We start from the raw sequence: 23,021 nt of genomic DNA, 5'->3' as shown, positions 1-23,021 counted from the left end.
CTCTTTCCCTCCATTATACACTCAAAATCCTTCAGCTCAATCGGTAAATCGATAGCTGACCAACGTATCAACACGGTGATTCGCCGTGCTGAATCCCCTCAGTTGCACCTTTTCGCCATTCTCAATCTCCTTCGCATCCGAATCACCCCACTCAACAGGGACCTCACTATCCGCATCAGCGTAAACGAGGACGTTGAATGTGCAATCACCGCTGAGCTGAGGGAGGAACGTAACAGAAGCGGTGATTTGTCGAAAAATAGCTGCGATCTCGGCTTGGATTTCTGTTTCTGTCTTTTCGGGGGCTGTGGGCGCGGAACCAGCGGGAGCGGCGTTTTCTTGGTCTTTGGAGGAGGACTTGGAGGACTTGGATTTCTTGACGGGTTGGAAAATTTGGACCTGTTGATGTTAGAGAGGTTGTAACGAGAGGGAGGGTTGGAAGGTCGTACGTCGAATTGCCAGCGCTCGACGTGCTCGCCTGTGTCTTTGTCTGTGATGACGATGACGAGCTTGGAGATCTTGCCGCCGACCATCCATTTGTCGAGTTGGGACATGATCTTTTTGATGTAGGCTTTTACTTGGTCATCGGCCGAGACTGGATGGTGTTAGTCGCGAGGTTCGGTCGCCGTGAAGGGAAGGGCCGCGGGCTTACCCAGCATGTTGAGGCCATATTTCTTGACGCTGGTAATTGTCAGTTGATGCTCGAGAGAGTCTGTCGCAACAAACGTACACTGTAAAGTCCTCTGCAGGATAGACACCTCGTTGGAAGCTATCATATCATTAACAAACATCGCCGACCGATAAAGCGTAGGTTCGCGTACAGAATGCTGTGAATAGAATATTGAAACTGTAAACCCAACGGTTAGCAAAACTCTCGCCCAAGTAGGAAATCAGCTTGTTCCAACGTACAAATTCAGCGACAAGACGAGCGCTGCCCTTGAGGGAGAGTTTATGGACCTTGGACTTATCCTTGTCCTTGCTCTTGGAAGCTTCCTTTGACGACATTTTGGGCACTACTGGGATATCAATTGGAATGAAGGGTACGTGCTGGCGATTGTGACGGGTTGAGTTGAGTTCGTGAATTGGTGGTTTTGTTTACTTTGCGGTTGCGGGGTGGAAGTGGAAGGGGTCTCAAGGGTCTGTGCGGCGGGGTTCACCGAGGTCACCGAGCTTCACCTTGATATGGCGACAAAGATATATTTATTGTCAATTTACCAACGCGAGAAATGAACTCCTTGTGGCCACTGAATCTGGGTTTGGTCCTCCTCTGCCGTATTTGAACAGTGGCTATTGTGATCGTTGTAATAGTCATAGTAATCATCGTAGTCGTACTGAGGTTCTTCCTCATCATTCTGGTCAGCAGGGTACATATAATAATATCCTATGACCTGAGAAGAGCTGCTACTTGATGTGGTCGATGTAGATGTTGATGTCGACGAAGACGAAGTGGAAGTTGAAGGAGGTCTGCGTCGCCTTCGTCCTCCCGGCATATCCTTGGCTCCGCTGGCATAAACAGCCCAAGATCGTAGGAATATTCCAATAGTGAGCATCAAGGGCAGTAATTGTGCGACTGTACTAAATTCGTTAACGCCTTGGATGTGGTTCCACTTAATGGGAAGCTCGATCGATAGAACCAGAAGTGTAAAGACGATGACACCAGATGTTGCGCGCAGTATTTTGAGTCGCCAGATATTTCTCGACCTGAACATGTTCAGTCATGCAATTGAGTAGCTTGGAACGATCTCACCTCGCTCTCCTATGTCGTGAACTCGATCTGGTGATGGTGCAACAAGCATTCAAAAAGATGAACCCGCCAATGCCGACAAGGATCCCAATGAAGAAAATCGAGCCAGCTGTGGTATACCCCTGACTTTCGAGACTGACCTTGCCAAATAGGAATACCAGGTCACGGCAATCACGGCGCAGTTGAGGAAGAAAAGACGTAAAGTACCATGTTCCAATCGACACGTTGGCTGAGAGGACCGTCAGACTCATGAGATGGTAGAAATGTCCATGTTTCTCCTTTGAGAGTTGGAATGGGTTAAGGTGAGCTTGGCATCTTGTGACAATACGCCATATGTATAATGGGATTTGGAACAGGAAGAAACCCATGGCTAGAAGAAGTAAAAGGCATATATCGAGTGGCTCAAGTGAGTTGTAAGCGACTCCAATGACAAGAGATATAGATGCGCCTGCTGAAGAAAACAAACTGATAAACCGCAAATCTGCGAGGTTCTCTTCAGAGAGGTATTCAATGAGAAGAGAGCCAAGCCATTGCGCGTAAAAGGCGGCTCGAATACCGACTCCGTAGACATCCGAGCGGCCCTGGAGAGAACAAAGCGGCTCACTCCTAGTATTCATGGTGAAGTCTCATGGGCCACTGAGGAGATCAATGCGAAACATAAGGAACACAGTTCATTATTATGGTGACTGGGGTCCGGCGCACACTTGTATGCCATATACCATTCAAACACCCTTTTGGAACTCTCGAATAGTCATCTAAAGACTAAGACAGACATACTAGTCAAGCTCTCACAACCGACGCCCGAGGCGATCTTGAAGTAGTCCAACAGAGACTATGAAGCTTTTGGCAAAGAGGAGGACAAGCGATACTTCATGACTTCTCTAGGACCAAATAACAAACCCAGATGTCATATAAACACAGGCGATCCAATCATGACTCTGTTACATCGCCCGGTACGTGAGGCATCGAAAGAACTTCCATCTCAGTTTGACAGAACCGAACGGCAACTTGCATTTTGATAGGTCTTGTGACAGCACTGTAGGTAATACTTGTAGCATCCGGGCACCACCTTGGAAGGGAGCATACACGATCGTTACGCTTATGAGGCTTGGGATGTTGTAAATCGTCTAACTGAAGGGTTGAAAAGCGAGGACACAACAGGGCACACGTGTCGCCGACTACTTGAACGGTGAACCCAACTCGGTGACTACAACACAAGCATTGTGATCGTACAACCATTAGTTCAATTTCACATCATGCAATACTGTTAACGCATAATATGGGGAGTGGTTTTGAAGTGTCTTGGAAGAAACGGTTCAATTCAGGGTCCTCCGATAAAGGAAGTTGGGTACGTACCGTCCCGGGGACAACGGAAAGTGGGTCTAAAACCGAAGGCGAACGGTTTTTGTCTTATCGATAAGAGATTTTTTGCGCTCGCTCTGTAAAACATCCCACCCATTTTTACGTCGCAATTTGTTCCCAGCCATTCTGCGATACCCTCGACCGCCATTCGTACAACCTTCTCCCCGGTCGAATATCACATATAATCTCTCAAAATGGCTGCTACAAAGCATCTCCTCGCTGATAGCGAGGATGCCGTCGTCGACCGACCCTCCAAGAAGACCAAGGTCACCAACGACGAGAAGGCTCGTCTAAAGAAGGAGCGCAAGGAGAAGAAGAAGGACAAGAAGCGCAAGACTGAAGAGCAGGAGACTCCTGCCGACAAGACTGGCGATTCCGAAGCTGAGCGTGCTGAGCGCAAGAAGGCTAAGAAGGCCAAGAAGAAGGCCAAGAAGGCTAAGGCCGCTGAGGAGTCTGCCGAGACTACTGAAGCTGTCGAGGAGGCACCTAAGGAGAAGAAGTCTAAGAAGGAGAAGAAGGCCAAGGTCACTTATGAATCTTCTGACGACGGTTCTTCTGATGCTGCTTACGTCCAGACCGCAAGCCTCTCCAACGTTTCTCAAGCCCAGATTGACGAATTCCTCTCCAAGAACCAGATCACCATCACCGACCCCAAGACCGAGACCGTCACTCTTCGCCCCGTTCTGGAATTCCACCAACTCCCCGCCACAAACCTCCTCGAGAAGAAGCCCTCGCCATTCGCCAACTACAAGGCCCCTACACCTATCCAGTCCGCTTCATGGCCCTTCACCCTTTCTGGACGCGATGTCATTGGTGTCGCTGAGACAGGATCTGGAAAGACCATGGCTTTCGCTCTTCCCTGTGTTGAGGCTGTTTCTGAGATCAAGTACAAGGGCACCAAGGCCGTTATTGTTTCGCCTACACGAGAACTTGCCATGCAGACCTATGAGCAGATGGCTTCCGTGGCTGCGCTGAACAAGCTCAAGTGTATGTGTCTGTATGGTGGCGCTTCCAAGGATGATCAGCGAAATCAACTCCGATGTGGCGCTGACATTATTGTCGCTACCCCTGGTCGTCTTAAGGACTTCATGTCTGATGGAACTGTTGATCTGAGCCAAGTTACTTTCGCCGTTCTTGACGAGGCTGATCGTATGCTTGATAAGGGTTTCGAGGAGGATATTAAGCAGATCCTGGGTGCCTGCCTTCCTCGCGAGAAGCGCCAGACACTCATGTTCACAGCTACATGGCCTCAATCCGTCCAGGCCCTTGCCTCTTCCTTCATGGTCAGCCCCGTAAAGATTGCTATTGGATCTGGCGGTAAGGAGACAGCCGATGGATCTGTTGAGCTGCAAGCCAACACAAGAATTACACAGCGAGTTGAGGTTCTTGAGCCCAGAGACAAGGAGCACCGTCTGTTCCAGCTTCTGAAGGAGCACCAGCAGGGTAAGCACAAGAACGACCGTATCTTGGTCTTCTGTCTGTACAAGAAGGAGGCTACACGTGTGGAGAATACCTTGGCCCGCAAGGGTATTCGTGTCGGTGGTATTCACGGTGATCTGCGACAGGAGCAGCGAACAAGGAGTCTTGAGGCTTTCAAGTCTGGAGCCACTCCTGTTCTCGTTGCTACTGATGTTGCTGCTCGTGGTCTTGATATCCCCGAGGTTAAGCTTGTTATCAACGTTACAGTATGTCCAACCCAAATCGCTACCCAGCGTTCGCTAATTTTTTTAGTTCCCCTTGACCATTGAGGACTACGTCCACCGCATTGGCCGAACTGGCCGTGCCGGTAAGACTGGTGAGGCCATCACCTTCTTTACCGTTGAGGATAAGTCGCACTCTGGCTCGTAAGTACTTCATATATCATCCGCAAATGAATACATACTTACACATTTAGACTCGTCAACATTCTCCGAGGTGCCAACCAGCCCGTACCCGAAGATCTTCTCAAGTTCGGTACCACCGTTAAGAAGAAGGCTCACGACATGTACGGCGCTTTCTTCAAGGATGTCGACATGAACGCCAAGTCGACCAAGATCACATTTGATTAAGAGAATTACAACTATTATGAGGAGCACTATTGTTTTGCGGCTTTGCGACCGCGGACCGAGTTTAGACACTCGAGGATAAAATGGCGCTCGAGGACCAGGCTGCGATGATTAGATGTTGTTTTCAAAAAGTTTGCTTTTGGAATTTTGTAGACGTACATTAGAAGCAATAATGGGATAGCGGAGCCAGCGATCTTGACGAGAGATTTGATTGGTTGATCTGCGTTGTCTACGACTTTTAGTTGCTTGAGGAGGATAGCTGTAGCGATTGAGACGCCGAGAGTGCTCTCGGGAATAAGAGATTTGATCTTGAAGTCGGTTCCGTTTCTTTTGAAGAAACGCTTGATGAATGCTCCGCTCCAGATGATGCGACACCCCATGTTGATGATGTTGGCTAGTACGAGACCGATAGCACCGAGAGGGTAGATTCTCATGAAGAGGAAAGCAGAGGCTGCAAAGATGACAGAGAATGCGCCCATCCAAACAGACTGGATGTGGACTTCGGCTTCAGTAGCAACTGACGCCACGAATGATTCTGTGAGACCATTAAGGCCCATGAAGGGAATGTAGAAACAGTACGCTGCAAGCACATCACCTGCCCCTGAGCCAGCCCACTGCTTGCCTGCCACAATAGCCAGAAGAGGCGGAGCAGCAAAAGGTCCAAGACTGATGATAACTGAAGCCAAAAGGATGTACAGGCGAAGAATAGTTTGTAGGTTCTGCTTCGCTTCTGTCACTTCCTGAACTGGCTTGCCGCCTGGTTTGACAGGTGTTACAGATGACAGCAAGCGAGAGAAGTAGCTTCGGCTACTCTCTTCAACAGGCTGGAAGAGAAGACGAGCAAGGAGACTGCCGTAGTTGTTTGCGAGAGCATATGCGCCTTGGACGCTCGCGGATGCGAGAAAGGAGATGAGGAATGTGTCGCCTTGAGTGAGAAGGTGCTTGACCACGCTCTGGGCCATCATGCTTCCCGCGAGACCGATGGTTGGCCTATCAAACAAGGAGGCCCAGAAGCGATTGTCCTTTGAGGTGATTGTTTTGGGGAGTAGTGAGAAGCCGATTGATGAGGCGAGGCGATATCCTGAGATTAGGTAGACGAGGAGTAGTGAGACACCATAGGTAATCTGTCCAAGGGCGAAAGGCAGGACCCCGATATCATTGTTCTTGGATGCCCAGACAGCAGATCCAAACACAACGATACATCTCAAAAACGTAGCAATCGACTCTGCAGCAGCTCGTGTTCCAAACTGCAGCCTCGTCTGCATGAGAACAAAGCACGGCTCTGACAACAACTCCACCATAGCCGCAAACCCATAAAGACACAGCGACTCAACCAAATACGGCGTAGCAAGCGTAATATCATTCGCATACGCAAGATACATCCACCCCAACCCAAGACTGACAAAACTCCCCAGTCCAATAGCGAGATATCCCAGGTTCACCACAGCTTGACTCTCCTCTTTAGCCTGCGAACCCGAGTCTCGTCGTTGAATAGCAACACGAAGGCTTTCGCGTGCAAAAAAGAGAACTGAGAGGTAGTACACTTCGAGTTGAGTTGAAAGACCTAGGAGCGGTGCTGTGAGATACCGCAGGAGGAGTTGGTTGGCGATGAAGGTTATGAGGCGGGAGGCGAGTTGGAGGATGATGAGGAGGGAGGCGCCTTTAATCATTGAGGGCGCTGGGGGGCTTTCTTTTTCAGTGGAGGGGGGCATTTTGGCGGTTGGGGAGAAATGAGCGACTGAGGGTGGAGGAGGTGAGATGAGATGAGGTTGAAGATGAAGATATCGCGGGTTGTTTGACACGTGTTGATGGAGATGGGGATGTCTCAGTGCTTCAGTGGGTTACAGTGGGTGCTGGGGGTGCGGGAGTGCTAATGCAGGTCGGGACCCGCCTGGGAGTTTTTCTCCTGAGCATCCCGCAAGGTATAGGGTCAGAAAGCAGACTCTACAGTAAGGTAATGATGAATGGATGTGATACCGAGTACTAATATCGATCTGTACCAAAACAATTATTGCATATCACGTAAGGTTTCATATCGACAGATATTATATGAACAGAAGTAATAAATTCATGGATATCAGCTAGTTATTTATCTCATCTCATAATCGTAGTCTACCGACAGCAGAACTTCCAAATCGGGTAATCCAACCAACCCCTTCATCATCAATCTATACTATTACAAGAGCCTATTCTTTAGACATCATTCTTCTCAGTGTGAGAAACCTCGCCCTGCTCGTGGCCTTCGTTGAACATCTTGCCACCAGCGCCAGCAACGCTGTTACGGTGCTGCCAAGTCTCCTGAGGCTTCCAGCCAAGGGACTTTCGGGCAACGCTAACCTCATCATAGAGCTGGTCAACCTCCTCGAGGGTTAGACCCTTGGTCTCGTAGATGAAGAAGTAGACGAAGGCGATGCACAGGAAACAGCAACCAAACCAGATGAAGAAGATCTTGGACTGAAGGTTGGCCTTGCCGGAACCGTAGTCGACGAGGTAGGGGGTGGAGTAGGCGATGGCCCAGTTGAAGAGCCAGTTGGTTGCGGTGGTCATAGAGAGGGACTTGGCTCGGGTCTGGAGAGGGAAGATCTCACCAGTGACGACCCAGGCCAGGGGACCCCATGTTGAGGCGAAGAAGAAGATGTAGATACAGACGAAAGAGACGGCAGCCCTCTGGCCAGCCAAGCTCTTGACGAAGATGACTCCAGCGCTGTCTTGGCCAGTGGAGAAGGTTCCGGACATGGCGACGATGAACTGAGAGACACACATGCCGACAGCACCCCAGAGGAGAAGAGGACGACGACCCCACTTGTCAATGGCGTACATTCCAGGGATAGTGGAAGCGACGTTGATGGCTGATGTGATCATGGAAATGGTGAAACCGCTGGAGATACCGGAGTTCTCGAAGTACTTGGTACCATAGTAGAACTGAAGTTTGTTAGTCATGTCTCATAACCACGAGGTAGTGAAGTGAGAACTTACGATGAAGTTGATACCAGTGAGCTGCTGCAGAGCCTGAAGAGCACAGCCAGTGAACTGGCGCTTGAGAATGGGAGGCTTGAAGCAGTCGATGTAAGAAGATGTTCCAAGGCTCATCTCATGGTCGTGGTTCGCCTTGATCTCGCTGAGCTCAGCCTGCACAGCAGGGTGATCAGGACTTAGACGGCGGATCTTGGAGAGAGCTTTAGAAGCATCATCGTGACGGTCTTTCTTGATGAGGAATCGAGGTGTTTCGGGGAGGATGATCATGCCACCGAAGAGGACGAGGGAGTAGGCGAACTGAACGGCGATGGGGATACGGTATGAGCCTGTGTCGTTTCGCTTGCCTGTCGCGTTGTTTACGATGGCGGCGAGCAGGAGACCGATTGTGATGGCCCATTGGTATGAACCGACGATGGCACCTCGAATCCACTTTGGTGCTGTCTCAGACTGGTACAGGGGAACTAAGGAAAGGCATGTTAGTTAGACCGAAACTCTGAAGTTGTCATGTGGTGAGTTGTAACTTACTAATAGCGGAGATTTGACCGACACCAAAACCGGCGAAGAAACGACCAGCCAGGAACATGGGGATAGCAGTAGCAGCAGTTTGGAGAGCGACGCCGAGGTTGAAGACCCAAGTGGCGATCATGAGACCGGGACGACGACCGATGTAGTCAGTCATGAAGGGAGAGGAGAGGGCGCCGAAGAATGTGCCGGCTGAGAGGATGGAGACGATGCTGGACTCTTGGCCGGTTGTGATGTTGGGGTTGCCCTTGGCGTCTGTGTAGCCGGTGCTGAAGAGGCGCTGCCAGTAGGGCATGGCCAGAATACCGGAGATGGTACCTGTGTCATAACTGCGATTGTTAACCTCACGATGATTCTTCATGTAAAGAGGAGGGCTGCTTACCCGTAGAGAACACCACCAAAGGCGACAAACAAGCCGATGGCGATAGCAGGCCATGCCTTGCCAGCCTCCTCGGGCTTGCTGAGGGATGCCCTTCGAATAGCGTTCATAATGAAGATCGACACTCAAAACAAGAGTGTACAATAAAGAACTAATAGTGTATAAACAAGTATGAAGTGTGAGTGATGATAGAACAGAAGAGCAAAAAACCAAGGCGGGAGATTGTCTCTTTTAAACCCCAAACAAGACATCATACCGGTAAACTTCTGTGTAGTATACTTGGACCAAAAAAACCCTCCTCTTGCGTAACATGACCTCTCCCACCCCCAGGAAGCTAAAAAGCTAAGCTGGGGAGCTAGCTATCCCACGGCTTGCCCGAGCTAGTGGAGTGCGGAGCAGCCGCACCATCACCTTACGATGGTGTAGTTTAAAAAAGAGAACTAAGCTGGGGGTGAGGAGGTCATGCGGTTCATTGGCTCAGTAAAGATCTGGTGTGGTTGGTAGTTGGCCTTTCCCCTCAACGAGTGTCGTCACTGGCGAGAGAGAATATAAACGCTGGCCGTGGACAGCGGCTTGAACTAAAGAGACGGGTAGATGGTGGCGTTTGTCCTATTCCTTATGATGATGTAGCTATAGCAAGAGATGGAGTGCGTTGCGACTATGTAAAACTATCTCGCCGTCTTGGGCTGCAGAACCCGTCAGAGCAAACAAGCTTCCCCAAACAGACTCCATCTTCCCCAGGTCCTGTTTTTCCTCGACCGGGCGCCCTCGTGCTTAAACGGACAGACTCAATCTCCACATCCAGGTAAATTGGAGTAGGTACATGCACTCTAAATAATCCAATCGCCTGGGCTGGGGTTGTAAGTTAAAGAGTGGATACCTTTCTCACCCCCGAGCCAAGAGCCGGGCCAGGCCGGCTCGGCGACGCAGATGCCGAAGAGCCCTATTACCATTTTTGGCAAGTTTGTTTGACTTATGTGAGTGAGCTTAGTTGATGATATCTTTTTGCCACGACAAGAAACTAGAGATGTTCAACGAAACGATCGAGTAATTTTCAATAGCAAAAAGCATTGATCTAGTCATGGTGTTTGTGAGGTGTTGAAGCAGCTGACAACCAAATTTCACTGGTGACGCTTTCGGAGCCGGCGGCTTGACGAGTAGCGCGCGCAAAGACCATCAACCACTTCGGCCCTATTGTGGAAGTCTCTCTTTTCGTTTCATGAGGGCATTCAGGCCCAACACATTTTTTTCTTCTTCACGTCTACTGACTACATACACTAATAATAACCCTCCGAGGGGCCTTAGCTCAGTTCAGTTCAGCTCACGTTTTTACGAGTTACCATAACGACACTGTCATATCATGAAAATTTCTGCATTGAATGTGGAAACACAGTCTCATGCGTTGACTAACTATTGGGAATGCGGAATGGCGTCGATGCCTCGCTTAGAATGAGGCGCTTGGCGCTACAAGGCTGAAGGTGTAAGGCGGCAGAGCTGTAGCTTGGAGTGGCTGCTGTTCCTGTTGATGTGGTTGGAGAAGAGAGGGCTGAGAGGATGGGAAACCCTTGTTCAGGCCCTAACCTTAACTTTATACTGGTGATTCAGCAGTAGGCATGCATTGAAGAGAGAGATGTTTGTTATCGCTACCGTACATTGGCAGCCTCGCAATATGCAACTGCTGGCCTTGGTTATACTGAACGCCATCTCTGTTATGATACTGTCCCTCAAAAACTCAATTGAAGAATCTCGATGATTATACTGTGTAGAAACCTGTGACATTCAAGTTTCAACGACTCGACTGATCAGCGGCTGATTCTTCAACACCAACTCAACAGTCTCGACTAACAAACCACTCCTCGATTCCCCAGACACTCACTCCATGGGGGCCATCAGCATCAGCAGCACCCAAAACCCCGCATATTGGGGCGAGACCAGCCTGTCAGTTGATGATCATGTCCATTTCCACTCAATCCTCCACCCTCAATAACACAAACCCTGGTCACTAGCTTGTCGGACCGGTAATACCACCTAGCGCCAAGTCTTGTTAGCAGAAGCACCGAGATCTGCACCGTTTCTCACGGCTACCGGCATCACCATATGGAGACCTCGAGCACTGAGCAGGGATAACTCTACTCGTGCGATCCCTTCATCTGTTTTCGAATCGGCGGTATTATGGAGTCGACTAATATATCTCTCCATCCTCCACATCCACGGGCTCTTGACAATCCCCGCGGGGGAGGGGGGGGATGAGCAACCGTTGGGCGAATACAAATGTCCGTTCATCACTGCGACCTTCCTAACGTTAGTCTAGTCTCTTTTGTCGGACCGTTGAATGCTTAACACGTCCCGCTAATGTTTGACTACAACCCCCGACTTGTATGACTGCATGCTTCTCCATGGGCACCCCATATCATCTCCAACATTTGTAGATTGGCTCTGCCTACTCCGTATGGAGTATGTACTTTACTGATAACGTTCCCATTCTGTGCGTATGCGGGGTTGGCCATGTAGCCTAGGAGAGGAGAGGGAAGAAGATACAGGACCTTGATCCTGAATGACAAAAAGATTCAAGTAACTTAGTACACGTTTAGGATATATTTTGCTGAGTTTATTTTGACACCCTATATCAAGGTCCGATGTTTTCTAAGACCGAGGCCATGTCACCGTAGGATCTAGGGAACTTACTCCGCTTACATGAAACGATCCTTCATTGCAACTTACTAGGCACTTGATGACAAGAAGGGCCATGATTCTCTGGGTCTATTGGTATTGAAGGATGCTGGAACACTCATAGGCAACCAGATCCCAACACTACACTTGGATGTTGGAACAAGTCATAAGTCGCGTTCAAATGTGCAACCAGCGAAACAGATTGAATGAATTGCATCGCTTTAAACTCCGTATCGTCTATCTGTTGCCCTGACCTCTTCCGCTGAATAATACACCACAAGAATGATAGACTAAAATTCGACATACGCTTTCCTCCCGACCCGAGCGACGACCTGGTTTGAACCCCTATACTTTCTTCCCGAGAACACTCTCAACGAGTAGAACTCTGTCGCCTCGTCTGTTTATATGGCGTGTGCTAGTCCTCTGGATTCGTGACCGTCATATCCTCGATTTTCCGTTCATGCTGATCCATTTGGTCTTCCGCCTCACTCATTTGCTTTGCCAGACTGTTGAGATCTGCCATTTTGGCACAACGGACAATCTTAAAGGACATTTGTTGTAGTTCCTATCGAGCACGTCGCTTGGATTGTTCGACCACTGCCTTGTACAATTCTCCGGTTATGCGGCGGCGCTCTTGATAATCCGACTCGCTAGTCTCGCTACCGCAGGACGTAGGCGCTGTAGTTTGATCATCACAGTCGTCGGAACCATCGCTATCGTCCTCATCAACCGCCCCGGATGACGAATCGACCATAGGCGATGTACGGACACCACGCTCACCACCATTCTCCTCAGAAGGCTCGCCGCTCGCAGGTGATTGGTCAACCTCTTTCCGATGTAGGCTGTAACTGGTGTAGTGGGATTTTAGGACTTCTTGCAGAGAGGTATTCTGGGGCTCTGCCTCTTCAGCTTCAACTGTCCCCTCAACAAATATACGACTTATGAGCTCTGTAAAGTCGACCAACCCGTCAGTGGTCACTTGTGCCACGATGCGTGATCCCCTAGGCCCAGGGTCTGTACCGCCCGGACCACGGATAGTAAAAAGGAAAGGTATCCTGCGTTTGAGACAGAGGTAGGACTTTATGCGAATCAGGACATGGGAAAATCTTAGACCTGAGTCCTCAAAAGGGACCATTCGTTCGGTAATGAATTCCCTCAAATCTTGTTGTGAAATGTGCCCGTGTCGAAGGCCGCTGCGGATCACGAACCTGATGTAGTCATCGTTTACTTCACCAGAGATATAGTAGCTGTGATATGGCGCGGAGTAAGGATCTTTGCCGAAGACAGCGCGAGTTCTTTCTACAGCGGCCTGCTCCTTGGCATCTGGTTCCCTGACGAACCACTCGCAGAGGAGTTTTTCTTGATCTTCAGGGGAAATGAGCTGTGATTGCAGTTGATGGTAAACCATTCGTCTGTGGTTCTGCATCTCTACCGGGATTGTTGGAGGTGATGGAGTAGGCCACATTTGTGAGGCCGGGCCGGGATGTGCTGGGCGTTGTAAAACACTGCCGTTTTGGGACGAAGTTGCAGCATTTTTGCTGCTCTCACTCGCGTTGGACATGTTTGCTGATGTAAGGGATGCAGTGTGTAACGAATGTTGATGAAGAAGATGAAGATGAAGTTGGAGAATGATGCTGATGTTGAGTTGGACTGTAGATGTATTGAGGAAAAGAACTGGGAAGAGGATTCATATTCGGCAGGCTCAGTCTCAACTCAGTAAACTTGCCCTGAATTATCCTAGCTACCTGCCTAAACTTATGAAGTCACCTAGGACTTTTTGTCATTTAGGATCAAGCACCCGAGCTTTCTTTCCTCCCTGGCTTACTCAAGGTAAGCAGGTAAAGCTACAACTGGCTCATAAAAGAAGGAACTGGACACATGATTGATGTTCGGCAGGCTCAGTCCATGAGGTGACCTTTGGGAACAGGAAAACACCAGACCTTGATATGAGGTATCAAAGTAACGTAATAAAGATATTGAGCTTAGCAAATGCATCCTAAAATTTTGCCAAGTTGCCTAAGTCTTGTTGTTACTTAGGGTTGAGGACCTGACTTTTCTCTTCTCTTCCACTTACCTACTAAGGTACTAGGTAGGGTGAGCAGCAACCTCTGCAGCGAGGGAAGCTTCATCCTATCTCATGGGTGTCGCTGATCTGACATCAAGAAGTAGGTAGGTGCCCTCAACCACGACGCATGGCAGTGGACCTTGCGAGCTTTCATAAAGTAACCTGCTCGATGTTTCTCTACTGGACATCTGTACAAAGTCAACCGCTGTGTGAGGACTCCACTAAGATTTCGAAGATAAAAAAAACCATAGATGCTCAAGGCTTTTGTGAAGCCCAGATATCACGATGCTTGGGCTACAGACTCAGAACTAATGACCAAATGTTTTGTTCCCAGACTTTACGCCATATCTTGCCCCTGATATAAAGCTCTTGATAAGCCATATATCGAGGTGCCATTTATTAAGACTAGCTAATTTCTTCGCTGGTCCGCAAGGCAATACTTGCAATAAAATTAGTTCCTGTGTGTTCCATCTGAACAGATCCATCTCCGCCGACTGCCAACATGTCTCTCATCTAATATATTAAGCGTCGAGATAAGAGTAAGAAAGGACAGTCTTCATGAAGCTCCCATTTTATTAGCACTCTTCTCGAGCGTGGCAGTCTGATAGGTCCTCTCATCCCCATAGTTCTCTTCCGCGTTATCACCCCTATTTAGTAGCCCTAGACTGATCCTCCTCCGACTTCGATAATCTCCAGAGCATTCGTTCAAAGCTAGTGTACCCCAACTGTCAATACTATCCTCTTTCGTCACTTCTCACATGGTGTAATACTCTCGAGGTTCCCTCGGCTCAGATCAAGATAGTAGCCTGTATGCTGGAGCCACCTGCCCTCGCCGCGTTCCTCCACAAGACGTTGTGTTTGGATGATCTCCAAGGCCATCAGAAGAACAACGAATGTCGTAGGAGTTACTTGGGAAGTTGGGGTACTCTGGAGATGCTGGTTGGGAGCAATTCCAAGCGAATATTGAGACGTTGTGCTTGGATGATCTCCAAGGTCATCGGAAGAACAACGCCTGCATTATTCTGAGCCGCAAGAAGGGCCTCCAGTTGAGAGAGCACCTCTTCGAAAAGTTTCCCAACCCCCTCGGACCTCTCGATAGGCTCTTGTTCAGGAAACTTGCAGGCTTTTGTAATCAAAGATATTATTTATGGCGTTGTAGAGTTCGATAAGGTTGAGGATTTCGCTCCAAAGACACTAGCACCCTCAAACTCAATTGCTTCATATGTTAGATCAATAAAGCCGATGGACTGCATTCCAAACTTACCTAAGAAGATCTTGAAGATCTTGCAACAGAGACTCAGTCTTCGGACGAGCATAATATACATCTGCTGGCAGAGGTCTTCCACAATACCGTAGTACTCCTCATGTTCTTTAGCCTGCAATAATATCGCGTGTTTTCAAGGCATTTGTTGTTCTTTCACTCTATATAAGGAGCGTTGTTTATTAGGGCATTTGGGAGAAAGGAAGCAGGTTTAAAGTACTGGTGATGGAATCGGAGCCAGGTTCTGAGCGAGCATCATGGCAGTGAGCATCGTAGTCAGGGGTGATGGTTCAAGAGACCCGTAAGGGTCGATGTTCGGCATGAATTCTGGTTGCGGACATGGATGGAAGATAAATCTGGTCTTGTTATTCCCTGTGTGAGACTCTGATACCAAGTCGTTGAGGACTTGTGGACCGATACCAGGGACTTCATCTTGTCCCAAGAATTGGCGGTGTACTTGTCGTCATGGAAGTTGTTAGGAGATGTTTAATACTCTTAGTTGTATAAGCCAGAAGTCGGCTCCTGTCTGCTTCGGACTTCTGTTCCGAACGCCTGGGCACTCAGGGCGCGGACCAGCCTTTGCAGTCATTTTATAAGCTCGTTCGACCAGTTTCTTCTCGAAGTTGGTGGCTCGGATCCCTCGAAACGAATAAGCTATGACTCGCTGCTACCAGCTTTGTCAACTGCAGGGCCGCGTGCAAGACTTCTCTTCCAGGAAGGGATAGGATAGATTCAAGGATGTACGCAGCGTGGGTCTGCCTGGCACATAACTTGATACAACACATGGTTGATGTTTGCAAGAGCGCCGGGGGAAGCGATGTATTGCTGCAAACTCATCTGCCCGGTTATACATTCTGGTTCCGCGATCAAAAGCCAAGGTATTCTTTGGTGACAGTTTCGTGCATATGGCCCGGCGACTTTGGCTGCCTACTTTCACACATCAAGGTTGTCCAAGATGGTTTTTTATCTTTCGAATCTGAGCGTTGAATGGTTCTTCCGCTCTCTATATATTCTGTCTGTTTTCGTTTACGAAGGTTGGTAGATATGTGTCGAACAAGAGTAAGGTGAGATTCTTGACTTTCGGGAGACGAGAAAAGATTGGCAGATCCTTTTCCATTCTCATCTCGAAGTATGTCCGAGGCATGGGAGGGTCAGATGGCCCAGGCTGGTCTGAAACAGTGGCCGGAACCATCACTCTGGTCGTCGGTGTCCGGAGCTAATTCCGTCAGCATGTCATTTCAACATCTCAATAAAGGAGAAATGGGGCATTCCTACGAGCTTCACCTCGGCGGAGCCAAACAGTTCGTGACATGGCGAAGGGCTCAAGCCTATGTAGCTCGAGGACTATGGATAAGTCGTGGTTGCAACTGGCCCATGTACTGATTGGTAGCTGAGACCATCGCGAATCCCTTGATCACAATCGCGATCGCAGAGTTGAAATTGCCTTAATCTCTATGTTTTATCCTTTGGTCAAGCCGTCGAGTAGTTTGTCGACCAGGATGTTTTGTTTATATAACGTGCATACAAATATTCGTGAGACTGCAAGGCTGGCTGTCAAAGATTGTATGCAGCCTTCTTCAGCTCTGTCTCCCCGTCCCCAGAAAATCCGAATGCGATGGATTGCGGATCGGCTCCTCGTCGTCTTTCTTGGTTATGCTATGGGGGAAGAACTTCCAAATACCACACAGGAAAGCAGCAACAATCAGAATAGAAAACAACACTTCGGCGCCATCTGGCATCTTGAAGGTAATGGTCAAAGCCATGATATATAGTTGCGCTCCAGTGAGGAATGAACTTGTTGAGAGATCCATCACTCATGAACCAAGTTACCAACTAATGGTACGGCGCGGCCGGGCAAGTTTACGAACCTATTTGACCGTCTGTTCAGAGGAGTCAGTCCGTCGGGAATCATCTTGTACTCGGTGTAACTTCTTTTCTGGATGTGAGTAACGGCTTTAGTATTATTGTGTTAGGTAATATATATGCAAAGCCTGATTCAACGATAAAAAATGCCCAAGTGGTTTTTCATCTTTTTGATCTATTCCTTGAACTTGACCTCACGAGCTGACACCCATGAGTGCTGTCGCAGCTAGCAACGCGAGGGGAATCAGGGGCAATTTCAGCATTGCGATTCTATTCGCTTTTGGATGTAGGCTGGGTGGCAGCATGCAGCTCGACTCTTGATGCGGGAGGCAGCGACTCCCTCCTCTGTGTTCGTCTAATGGAGGAGGCTGAATAAGAAAATGCCTGCGATGTCTTCTGTAAACTCCATTGTCGCGTCTTCATGTCGAAGTATTTCTTGACGCACGAGACACCAAAGATGTTTCAAAGACCCGTCGTCGGGCGAGAGCATATTGCACACTAATGGTACGAAGTATATGTCCAAATAAGAACGCCTATATAGTATATAGCCCAGCAAGTTTGGTGAGACTTGTCGTTACCAGCCGGCCCTAGTTGTTGAGAGGACGCGGGTTGTTGTTGTTCCTATAAACAATGAAAGGGTGGTGCTTTAGAGTCCCACGACAAAATCTGTGGTGAGATTGGTTTTCAGATGAGCTTTCCAACAGAAGTTCGATACAAACTGTTATAAGCCCCCTTACGGTAAACCCCGTGGTCGATGGGACTAGACATTGGTGGGAGTACATATCGCTTGATTTCGGCCTTGACCTCCACGGGGAGTCGAGAAAACAATAGTCCATCTTGACTGTTTGCGCTTGCGTATATTAGGACTGAGCTTTACAAATCAACTGTTGAGTTGGGATCCTCTGGTAGATGAATGTTTGGATGCGAAGAGAGCGAAGTTTGGAAGAAAGAAGATAGTTTGGATGATGGCAGATATCGTCCACCATAATGTGACAGTCTTCCTGCTCTTTGAAGAGGTGCCGGATCTTGTTCTTCATGCCAATGGCTAGTTTGATGCTACGAGGAAATCTTCGCTTCAAATCCTTCAGCAGGGTCTTGGTGGTTTTGTCGATTTGTACACGGCGAGCGTAGATTTTGCCAATCTCTGCGAATGCCGCCGTGACTAGATCAGGTAGAAGTTCCTGCCGTGTGCCTCTCTCGGCTTTTGCAGGTGTTTGAGAATCTCTCTAATATAACGTCAGGGTCCGGATCCCGAGTGCCTCGAGCATCGCTAGGATCATACTACGTCGTCAAGGTCAGTATCGGCACAATAAGGAATGATGTGACCTTTTGCAACCTACAGGTTGGGCGGTTGAGCTCAATATCTGGGTTGGAAAGGGCAAGCTAGGGTGGGTAAAACTTACGCGCCGGTGATGGGGTGATCCACATAGATCGGGCACTGCTCTCCCTGGATATGGGGGTTATAACTTCTGAAGAAGAGGAGATCAGGCTGAAGAGAAGACGTATAGGGATAGAGAGAGCACTGTACACAATATAGCAGTACTTGGACCGGGTTGATGGGATCAACCGGAAAGGAGTCCAGGAGGTCTGAGCCGGTCCTATAGAATGCCAACTGGAGACCCTTCCTTCGACTGTGATGCCAAATCTTGGCATCCTGGGAGTTGACCAGCTTCGTCAACCCTAATAATCTGAGCCATGGCGAGAGGCGCCTAATCCCGTACGTCAAATTTCAGTCGAAGGGGGACGCTGACATCCTCATGACCATCACTGTTGAAGCTGCGAGAAGTCCTTCAGATTGAGGACGAACTTTCATAAAGTCTCTTCTTCTTTGCGTGGTCAGACATATCTTATGTATTCCCCTAACCACAAGTTAGGTGTTTCCGTGTTAAGTTCCGGGCAAAGCCTCTAAGCTGTATTCATATCGGAACATGGACCAGCGGAGACTTTAGGCTAGGCCTTTCTCATGAGACAGAGTTTACGTTCTGTAAATAATGGTTATGGTCGAGGCTAGGGGTAGCTGGGTGCCTTCGCCTTGGCCGCCTCGAGCTGCATCTTGAGCTTCTCATTCAGCTCCAGCTGTTTGGTGAGCTCCTCCTCCGCAGAGCGCCAGAAGTCGAAGAGCACTTCTGACGCTCCTCCGCCAGCGCAAGGTTCTTCTTCAAGTCGTCGTTTTCGATGGCAAGCTTCCCGTTATTCTCCTGGAGGTGGTTGAAGACATCACTGGCGAATTTGTTCTCGGTCTCAATCTGCTCGATATGTTCCTCCTTTGACCATGTTCAATCCTGAAATCTGAAAGCCACATTGGAGTGACGGCTTTTGGAGAGGAAACCTTCCATCCCCATCCTTCTTAGGCTTGCTCAATAAATTAACCCATGTGACCAGGAAACCCATTTTGTTGACTTCAAGCTCCTCCAGCCAGGACAGGAGGCTAAAATCAACTGCCTTGGTGGCAGTCCAGAGCTGGAAACCGATCCATTGGCCGCCGAGGAAGATATGTTCTCGTATATAGCTATATTGACCATGCATGCCTAGTCTATTGGCTTTGAGTGCGGAATCAAGACCGGGAAAGGCGCGTAGGAAGTTGTATACCACAGGTTTGCCTTGGAATGACGTGGTGTAAGGCCAGAACCGTCCAGCTATGGGAGTCATGTGGAAGTCGACGTGTCAAAATCACCATGCTCATCACCTGTTGACACTCGCACGTATATATATAGGCACGCAAGGTTGCCCTCAAATTGTTCAATTGTTCTGTGCAGAAGAGATGTGCGACGAGATATGTGTGTCGAGAGATTTTGTTGATACTGCCACTGTCTTGATGGTTTGGTAAATGTGATGGATGATTTTGGTTTCGTTGATGTTTTGGTTGATGTGTTGATGTAGAGTACGATGGAAGAACAGATAAATGGCCAAGATGCATGTTGTGAATTATATACAACAGAGAAACATACAAAATCGAGAATGTTTCGGTGCTCCTTGATCCTTCTCTCTTTTCCGATTGGCTCTGCTGGCTTGCTGGCTTTGCAGAGTAGGTTGAAATAAGAAATCGGTTTAATTTATGCTATATGGTAGGCAGGCTGACAGAGGAAAACTCATTGCGGACTGCCAATCGGAAGCGGCCGTAAATGCAGTTATTAGTATGATAGACGCCAAATCCAGCCCCTTGGGCCTTTGGAGATGATCAGATGAAGTCCAAAGTATGGAGTGATGCTCCAAGTAGTCCTCGTCGGTAGTATGAATGCCACCGCAACGGGCCAACCTACCAAACATGATTGTCTCTCTGGCCTTTCGAGCTTGAATCAACAGCATGAACGGTTGTTATAATAAGCTCCAGTGCTAAGATAGGTTGAGATTGACGGCTTGGGGTGTCATAATGTAAGATCAGTTGTCTGTACAGCTTGAGAGTCCAAGTTTATCTCTCTTCGCCAATGGCAAAGCCATGTGGGAGAACAGGGTTGATCGATATTTCTATCTCCTCAGATAGGCGACTCATGCTTGAGGGGAGGGGGTTGTACAAATAGAGCTTGTTTCTCCTGGAAATGGGTGCAGGTATCGCGGGTGAACTTTCAATCTATTGAGGTTTGTCGATGTGGAAGACACGGAATAATATAGATAGCGGTAGAATGGTTCCTGAAGATACTATAATTGGGAATAGCCTAGGCTGGCCTGCTCTTGGCCGTATTCGTGTACCCAGGCAATGTTTGAGTACAAGTACCGGAATGGTACAGTCACAGAGGGAAGCGCGTGTAGCACTACCTTCTTTCGCATCTCCGTCGGGAGACATGTCTGGATTGCTGAGGTAGTCCCAGCCATTTACAAATCTCCATGGAGTTCTGGTGTCTGCCTGAATTCCACGGTTCAGAAAGTGGTTTTGAGCGGCGACTGAGTGTTCACCCGCGCGTCACATCGAGACAAAGGTGTCGAGATCGGTTCGCTAGTGATGTCCTGGTCTCAGTCTTTGCTGAGGGAGCATTATATAAAGTATAGATCTTAGATGTAACTCAGTTGAGAGCTACCTTAGGCTTGACCAATCTCTCAATTGCTCTGCGATCGTGTGCAGTATATAGTGGCAGGGAGAATGCCGACAGACATGATAAGATCAGTGACCAGCATCAGGGTTTGTCGGGAGGTAAGAACTCTTCAAACAGCGAAATGAGAGGCTTTCTGATAGGTTTGTCGATGAGGTATTGAATCGCAAAGGTTTCCGTTCAGTTGGTGGTAGGTAAGGAGTGCCTTCACAGTGGCCTAAGCGCGAAGTGGGGAACCTGGTGGTGATTGATTGTGGGAACTCTTTTCCCGACCTGTGCTGGCTGGGTTGGCAGTGGTTTTATACTGACATAGGAATCTATGAGAAGCTTGAGATTCCCTTTTCGTCTGTTTGGCCATTAGCCCCATATCTCGTCAGGCTTTTGGGTCATGAGCTGGTTTCCACGGTGCTCGTGTGTGAGACGGTGTCAATGTCTATAGACTCGTGACACGAAAACCGACCGTTGGTTCCTATGCTATCAGATCGACCATCATGGCTCTCGGTTGAAGTTCACGAGCCACTTTGAGGTATAGGCCTCATGGAGTATAAGAACTCAGGTGCTATACTATAAATCATGAAAAGATTTGGGTAAGGCTATATGAAACTTAGACGGTCTTGAGAACACTCATTTTTGACACTCGAAGATAAGCGAGATGCTTTTGTGAGATAGATACTTTGTATTGCGCCCGTTAGATATCGAGCAAGGCCAGTGAGTCGTGGTGGAATTTTGTTTGGCACGGAGTAGGATGTGTATACACCATAGCGTATGGACAGATGAAGAAGTGCTGGTTGAAACACTCATGCTTCAACTTGAGATGATCTTTTTTGATAAGGAAATTAGCAGGAAGATACATGTCAAACATGCTGGGTAATGTTATCGTGTTATGGCTCGTGGTTATGTATGATCGCCTCGAGGGCGATGAAGAGCTTTCCCAAGGAAACGTCCATTAACGGGTCGATACAGTATCGATCAGCGAAGATGCAGACCTTGGCATGGTGAAGCAGTGTGTCTTCACCGATGTTGCTTAGGTACTCCCTGGGATAGGTACTCCTTGGGGTGTTGAATGACCACTCCTCGTAATTGAAACCGAAGGTCATTGACAATGAGATCCAGGGTTCCAGTTCTATATATAGAGTCAAACCCGAACCGCACATGGATAGTGAATTCGATATTTCTTGCTGTCTAGCTGGCAGTCAGACACATATCGTGTCTGCTGGCAATCGGCCAATGCTTGGTGGTTTGTCCCCACGAGTTTATGCCCCGGGTGGAATATAGGGAAAATTATCTCTAGTCGAACAGGGAACTGCTTACCCAGTTTGATCCTGGGTAGATTCTGTCGGAAAGTCTGACAGAGTGGAATGCACTGGTTGTCATTCGGCAAGATTCCCTCGAGCCACTTTTCGAAAGTAGCATCGTTGTCCTCAGGTATATCACAACGAGTTTCAGATTGCTCATCATCATAGAAGAGGAAGAAGTGCATCTCGTGGCTGGATCTGGAAAGATCAGTTGACCCTGGGGATGTAGTCACCCCAACAGAAGGCATTTGGTATCTGTATATATATTGCTTTCTGGTAACTGGGAGTCGAAGGTGATCTTTCCCGTTTCTTGGTCATCGTTGTGGGTAACCAGGAGACTGACCTGGAAGTTCTTGTGTTAGTGGCAGTGCTATCAGTAGGGGAGGAGTTGTCAACTTACGAGGTAAAATTCAGGCCGCCAAGTGGTACTCGGTCGCTCCTGGGCTTGCGCCAGGCTCAGCATGATACAGACCAGATATGGAGTACCTTATCTCATTGAGACATCTTGGTCTTTATCGCTAATCAAGCCCCTACAGTCGAGCAGGCTCGTTGGTGAGTTCATGGATCTCGGCCTCGTATCGCTTCCAAGATTTGAACATCTAGAAGACGGTGCCAGCGATGACGTTGTTACCGAACTTGCTGTCGTGGATGTGATGGTTGGCGATTACATCAAAGTAATGCATAGCTTGCCATTTGGCCTCTTTTTGATCATTACACACTCCGTCTCATCATCCGCCTCATCCTCAACCTCACCCTCGTCCTGATCCACATCATCGGCACGGCTGGCCCGCCGATGCTCTGATATATATATATATAT

At 48.6% G+C, this 23,021-nt stretch overlaps 9 protein-coding genes across 9 annotated transcripts; 1 reads left to right on the top strand and 8 right to left on the bottom strand.

Moving 5' to 3' along the window:
• Positions 1-36: 36 nt before the first annotated feature.
• On the bottom strand, positions 37-1,002 carry FTJAE_3419 (mitotic spindle assembly checkpoint MAD2; the record flags this gene model as incomplete). The annotated part of the gene is made up of 6 exons (XM_037349714.1): positions 37-396; positions 447-592; positions 650-678; positions 728-766; positions 819-844; positions 907-1,002. 6 exons carry the CDS (start codon positions 1,000-1,002, stop codon positions 37-39), a joined length of 696 nt encoding a protein of 231 aa, XP_037209442.1.
• A 206-nt stretch (positions 1,003-1,208) lies between these two features.
• FTJAE_3418 (uncharacterized protein) lies at positions 1,209-2,358 on the bottom strand (the record flags this gene model as incomplete). Its single annotated transcript, XM_037349713.1, has 2 exons — positions 1,209-1,698; positions 1,745-2,358. 2 exons carry the CDS (start codon positions 2,356-2,358, stop codon positions 1,209-1,211), a joined length of 1,104 nt encoding a protein of 367 aa, XP_037209441.1.
• Positions 2,359-3,297: 939 nt separating this feature from the next.
• On the top strand, positions 3,298-5,151 carry FTJAE_3417 (ATP-dependent RNA helicase DBP3; the record flags this gene model as incomplete). Its single annotated transcript, XM_037349712.1, has 3 exons — positions 3,298-4,788; positions 4,835-4,947; positions 4,998-5,151. 3 exons carry the CDS (start codon positions 3,298-3,300, stop codon positions 5,149-5,151), a joined length of 1,758 nt encoding a protein of 585 aa, XP_037209440.1.
• A 26-nt stretch (positions 5,152-5,177) lies between these two features.
• Positions 5,178-6,860, bottom strand: FTJAE_3416 (oligosaccharidyl-lipid flippase; the record flags this gene model as incomplete). The annotated part of the gene is made up of 2 exons (XM_037349711.1): positions 5,178-5,250; positions 5,308-6,860. 2 exons carry the CDS (start codon positions 6,858-6,860, stop codon positions 5,178-5,180), a joined length of 1,626 nt encoding a protein of 541 aa, XP_037209439.1.
• Positions 6,861-7,341: 481 nt separating this feature from the next.
• On the bottom strand, positions 7,342-9,135 carry FTJAE_3415 (RCO3-glucose transporter; the record flags this gene model as incomplete). Its single annotated transcript, XM_037349710.1, has 4 exons — positions 7,342-8,070; positions 8,125-8,585; positions 8,650-8,975; positions 9,029-9,135. 4 exons carry the CDS (start codon positions 9,133-9,135, stop codon positions 7,342-7,344), a joined length of 1,623 nt encoding a protein of 540 aa, XP_037209438.1.
• Positions 9,136-12,260: 3,125 nt separating this feature from the next.
• On the bottom strand, positions 12,261-13,256 carry FTJAE_3414 (uncharacterized protein; the record flags this gene model as incomplete). The annotated part of the gene is made up of 1 exon (XM_037349709.1): positions 12,261-13,256. The coding sequence occupies one exon, from the start codon at positions 13,254-13,256 to the stop codon at positions 12,261-12,263; it is 996 nt and encodes a 331-aa protein (XP_037209437.1).
• A 1,409-nt stretch (positions 13,257-14,665) lies between these two features.
• On the bottom strand, positions 14,666-15,277 carry FTJAE_3413 (uncharacterized protein; the record flags this gene model as incomplete). The annotated part of the gene is made up of 3 exons (XM_037349708.1): positions 14,666-14,883; positions 15,025-15,136; positions 15,242-15,277. The coding sequence occupies 3 exons, from the start codon at positions 15,275-15,277 to the stop codon at positions 14,666-14,668; spliced, it is 366 nt and encodes a 121-aa protein (XP_037209436.1).
• A 2,467-nt stretch (positions 15,278-17,744) lies between these two features.
• FTJAE_3412 (uncharacterized protein) lies at positions 17,745-18,537 on the bottom strand (the record flags this gene model as incomplete). Its single annotated transcript, XM_037349707.1, has 2 exons — positions 17,745-18,046; positions 18,288-18,537. The coding sequence occupies 2 exons, from the start codon at positions 18,535-18,537 to the stop codon at positions 17,745-17,747; spliced, it is 552 nt and encodes a 183-aa protein (XP_037209435.1).
• A 413-nt stretch (positions 18,538-18,950) lies between these two features.
• Positions 18,951-19,533, bottom strand: FTJAE_3411 (uncharacterized protein; the record flags this gene model as incomplete). Its single annotated transcript, XM_037349706.1, has 2 exons — positions 18,951-19,148; positions 19,255-19,533. 2 exons carry the CDS (start codon positions 19,531-19,533, stop codon positions 18,951-18,953), a joined length of 477 nt encoding a protein of 158 aa, XP_037209434.1.
• Between the last annotated feature and the right edge of the window lie 3,488 nt (positions 19,534-23,021).

This window comes from Fusarium tjaetaba (assembly GCF_013396195.1).
Source record: "Fusarium tjaetaba strain NRRL 66243 chromosome Unknown NRRL66243_c0000066, whole genome shotgun sequence".
NCBI lineage: Eukaryota > Fungi > Ascomycota > Sordariomycetes > Hypocreales > Nectriaceae > Fusarium > Fusarium tjaetaba.
This window is presented reverse-complemented; position numbering and strand designations above follow the sequence as displayed.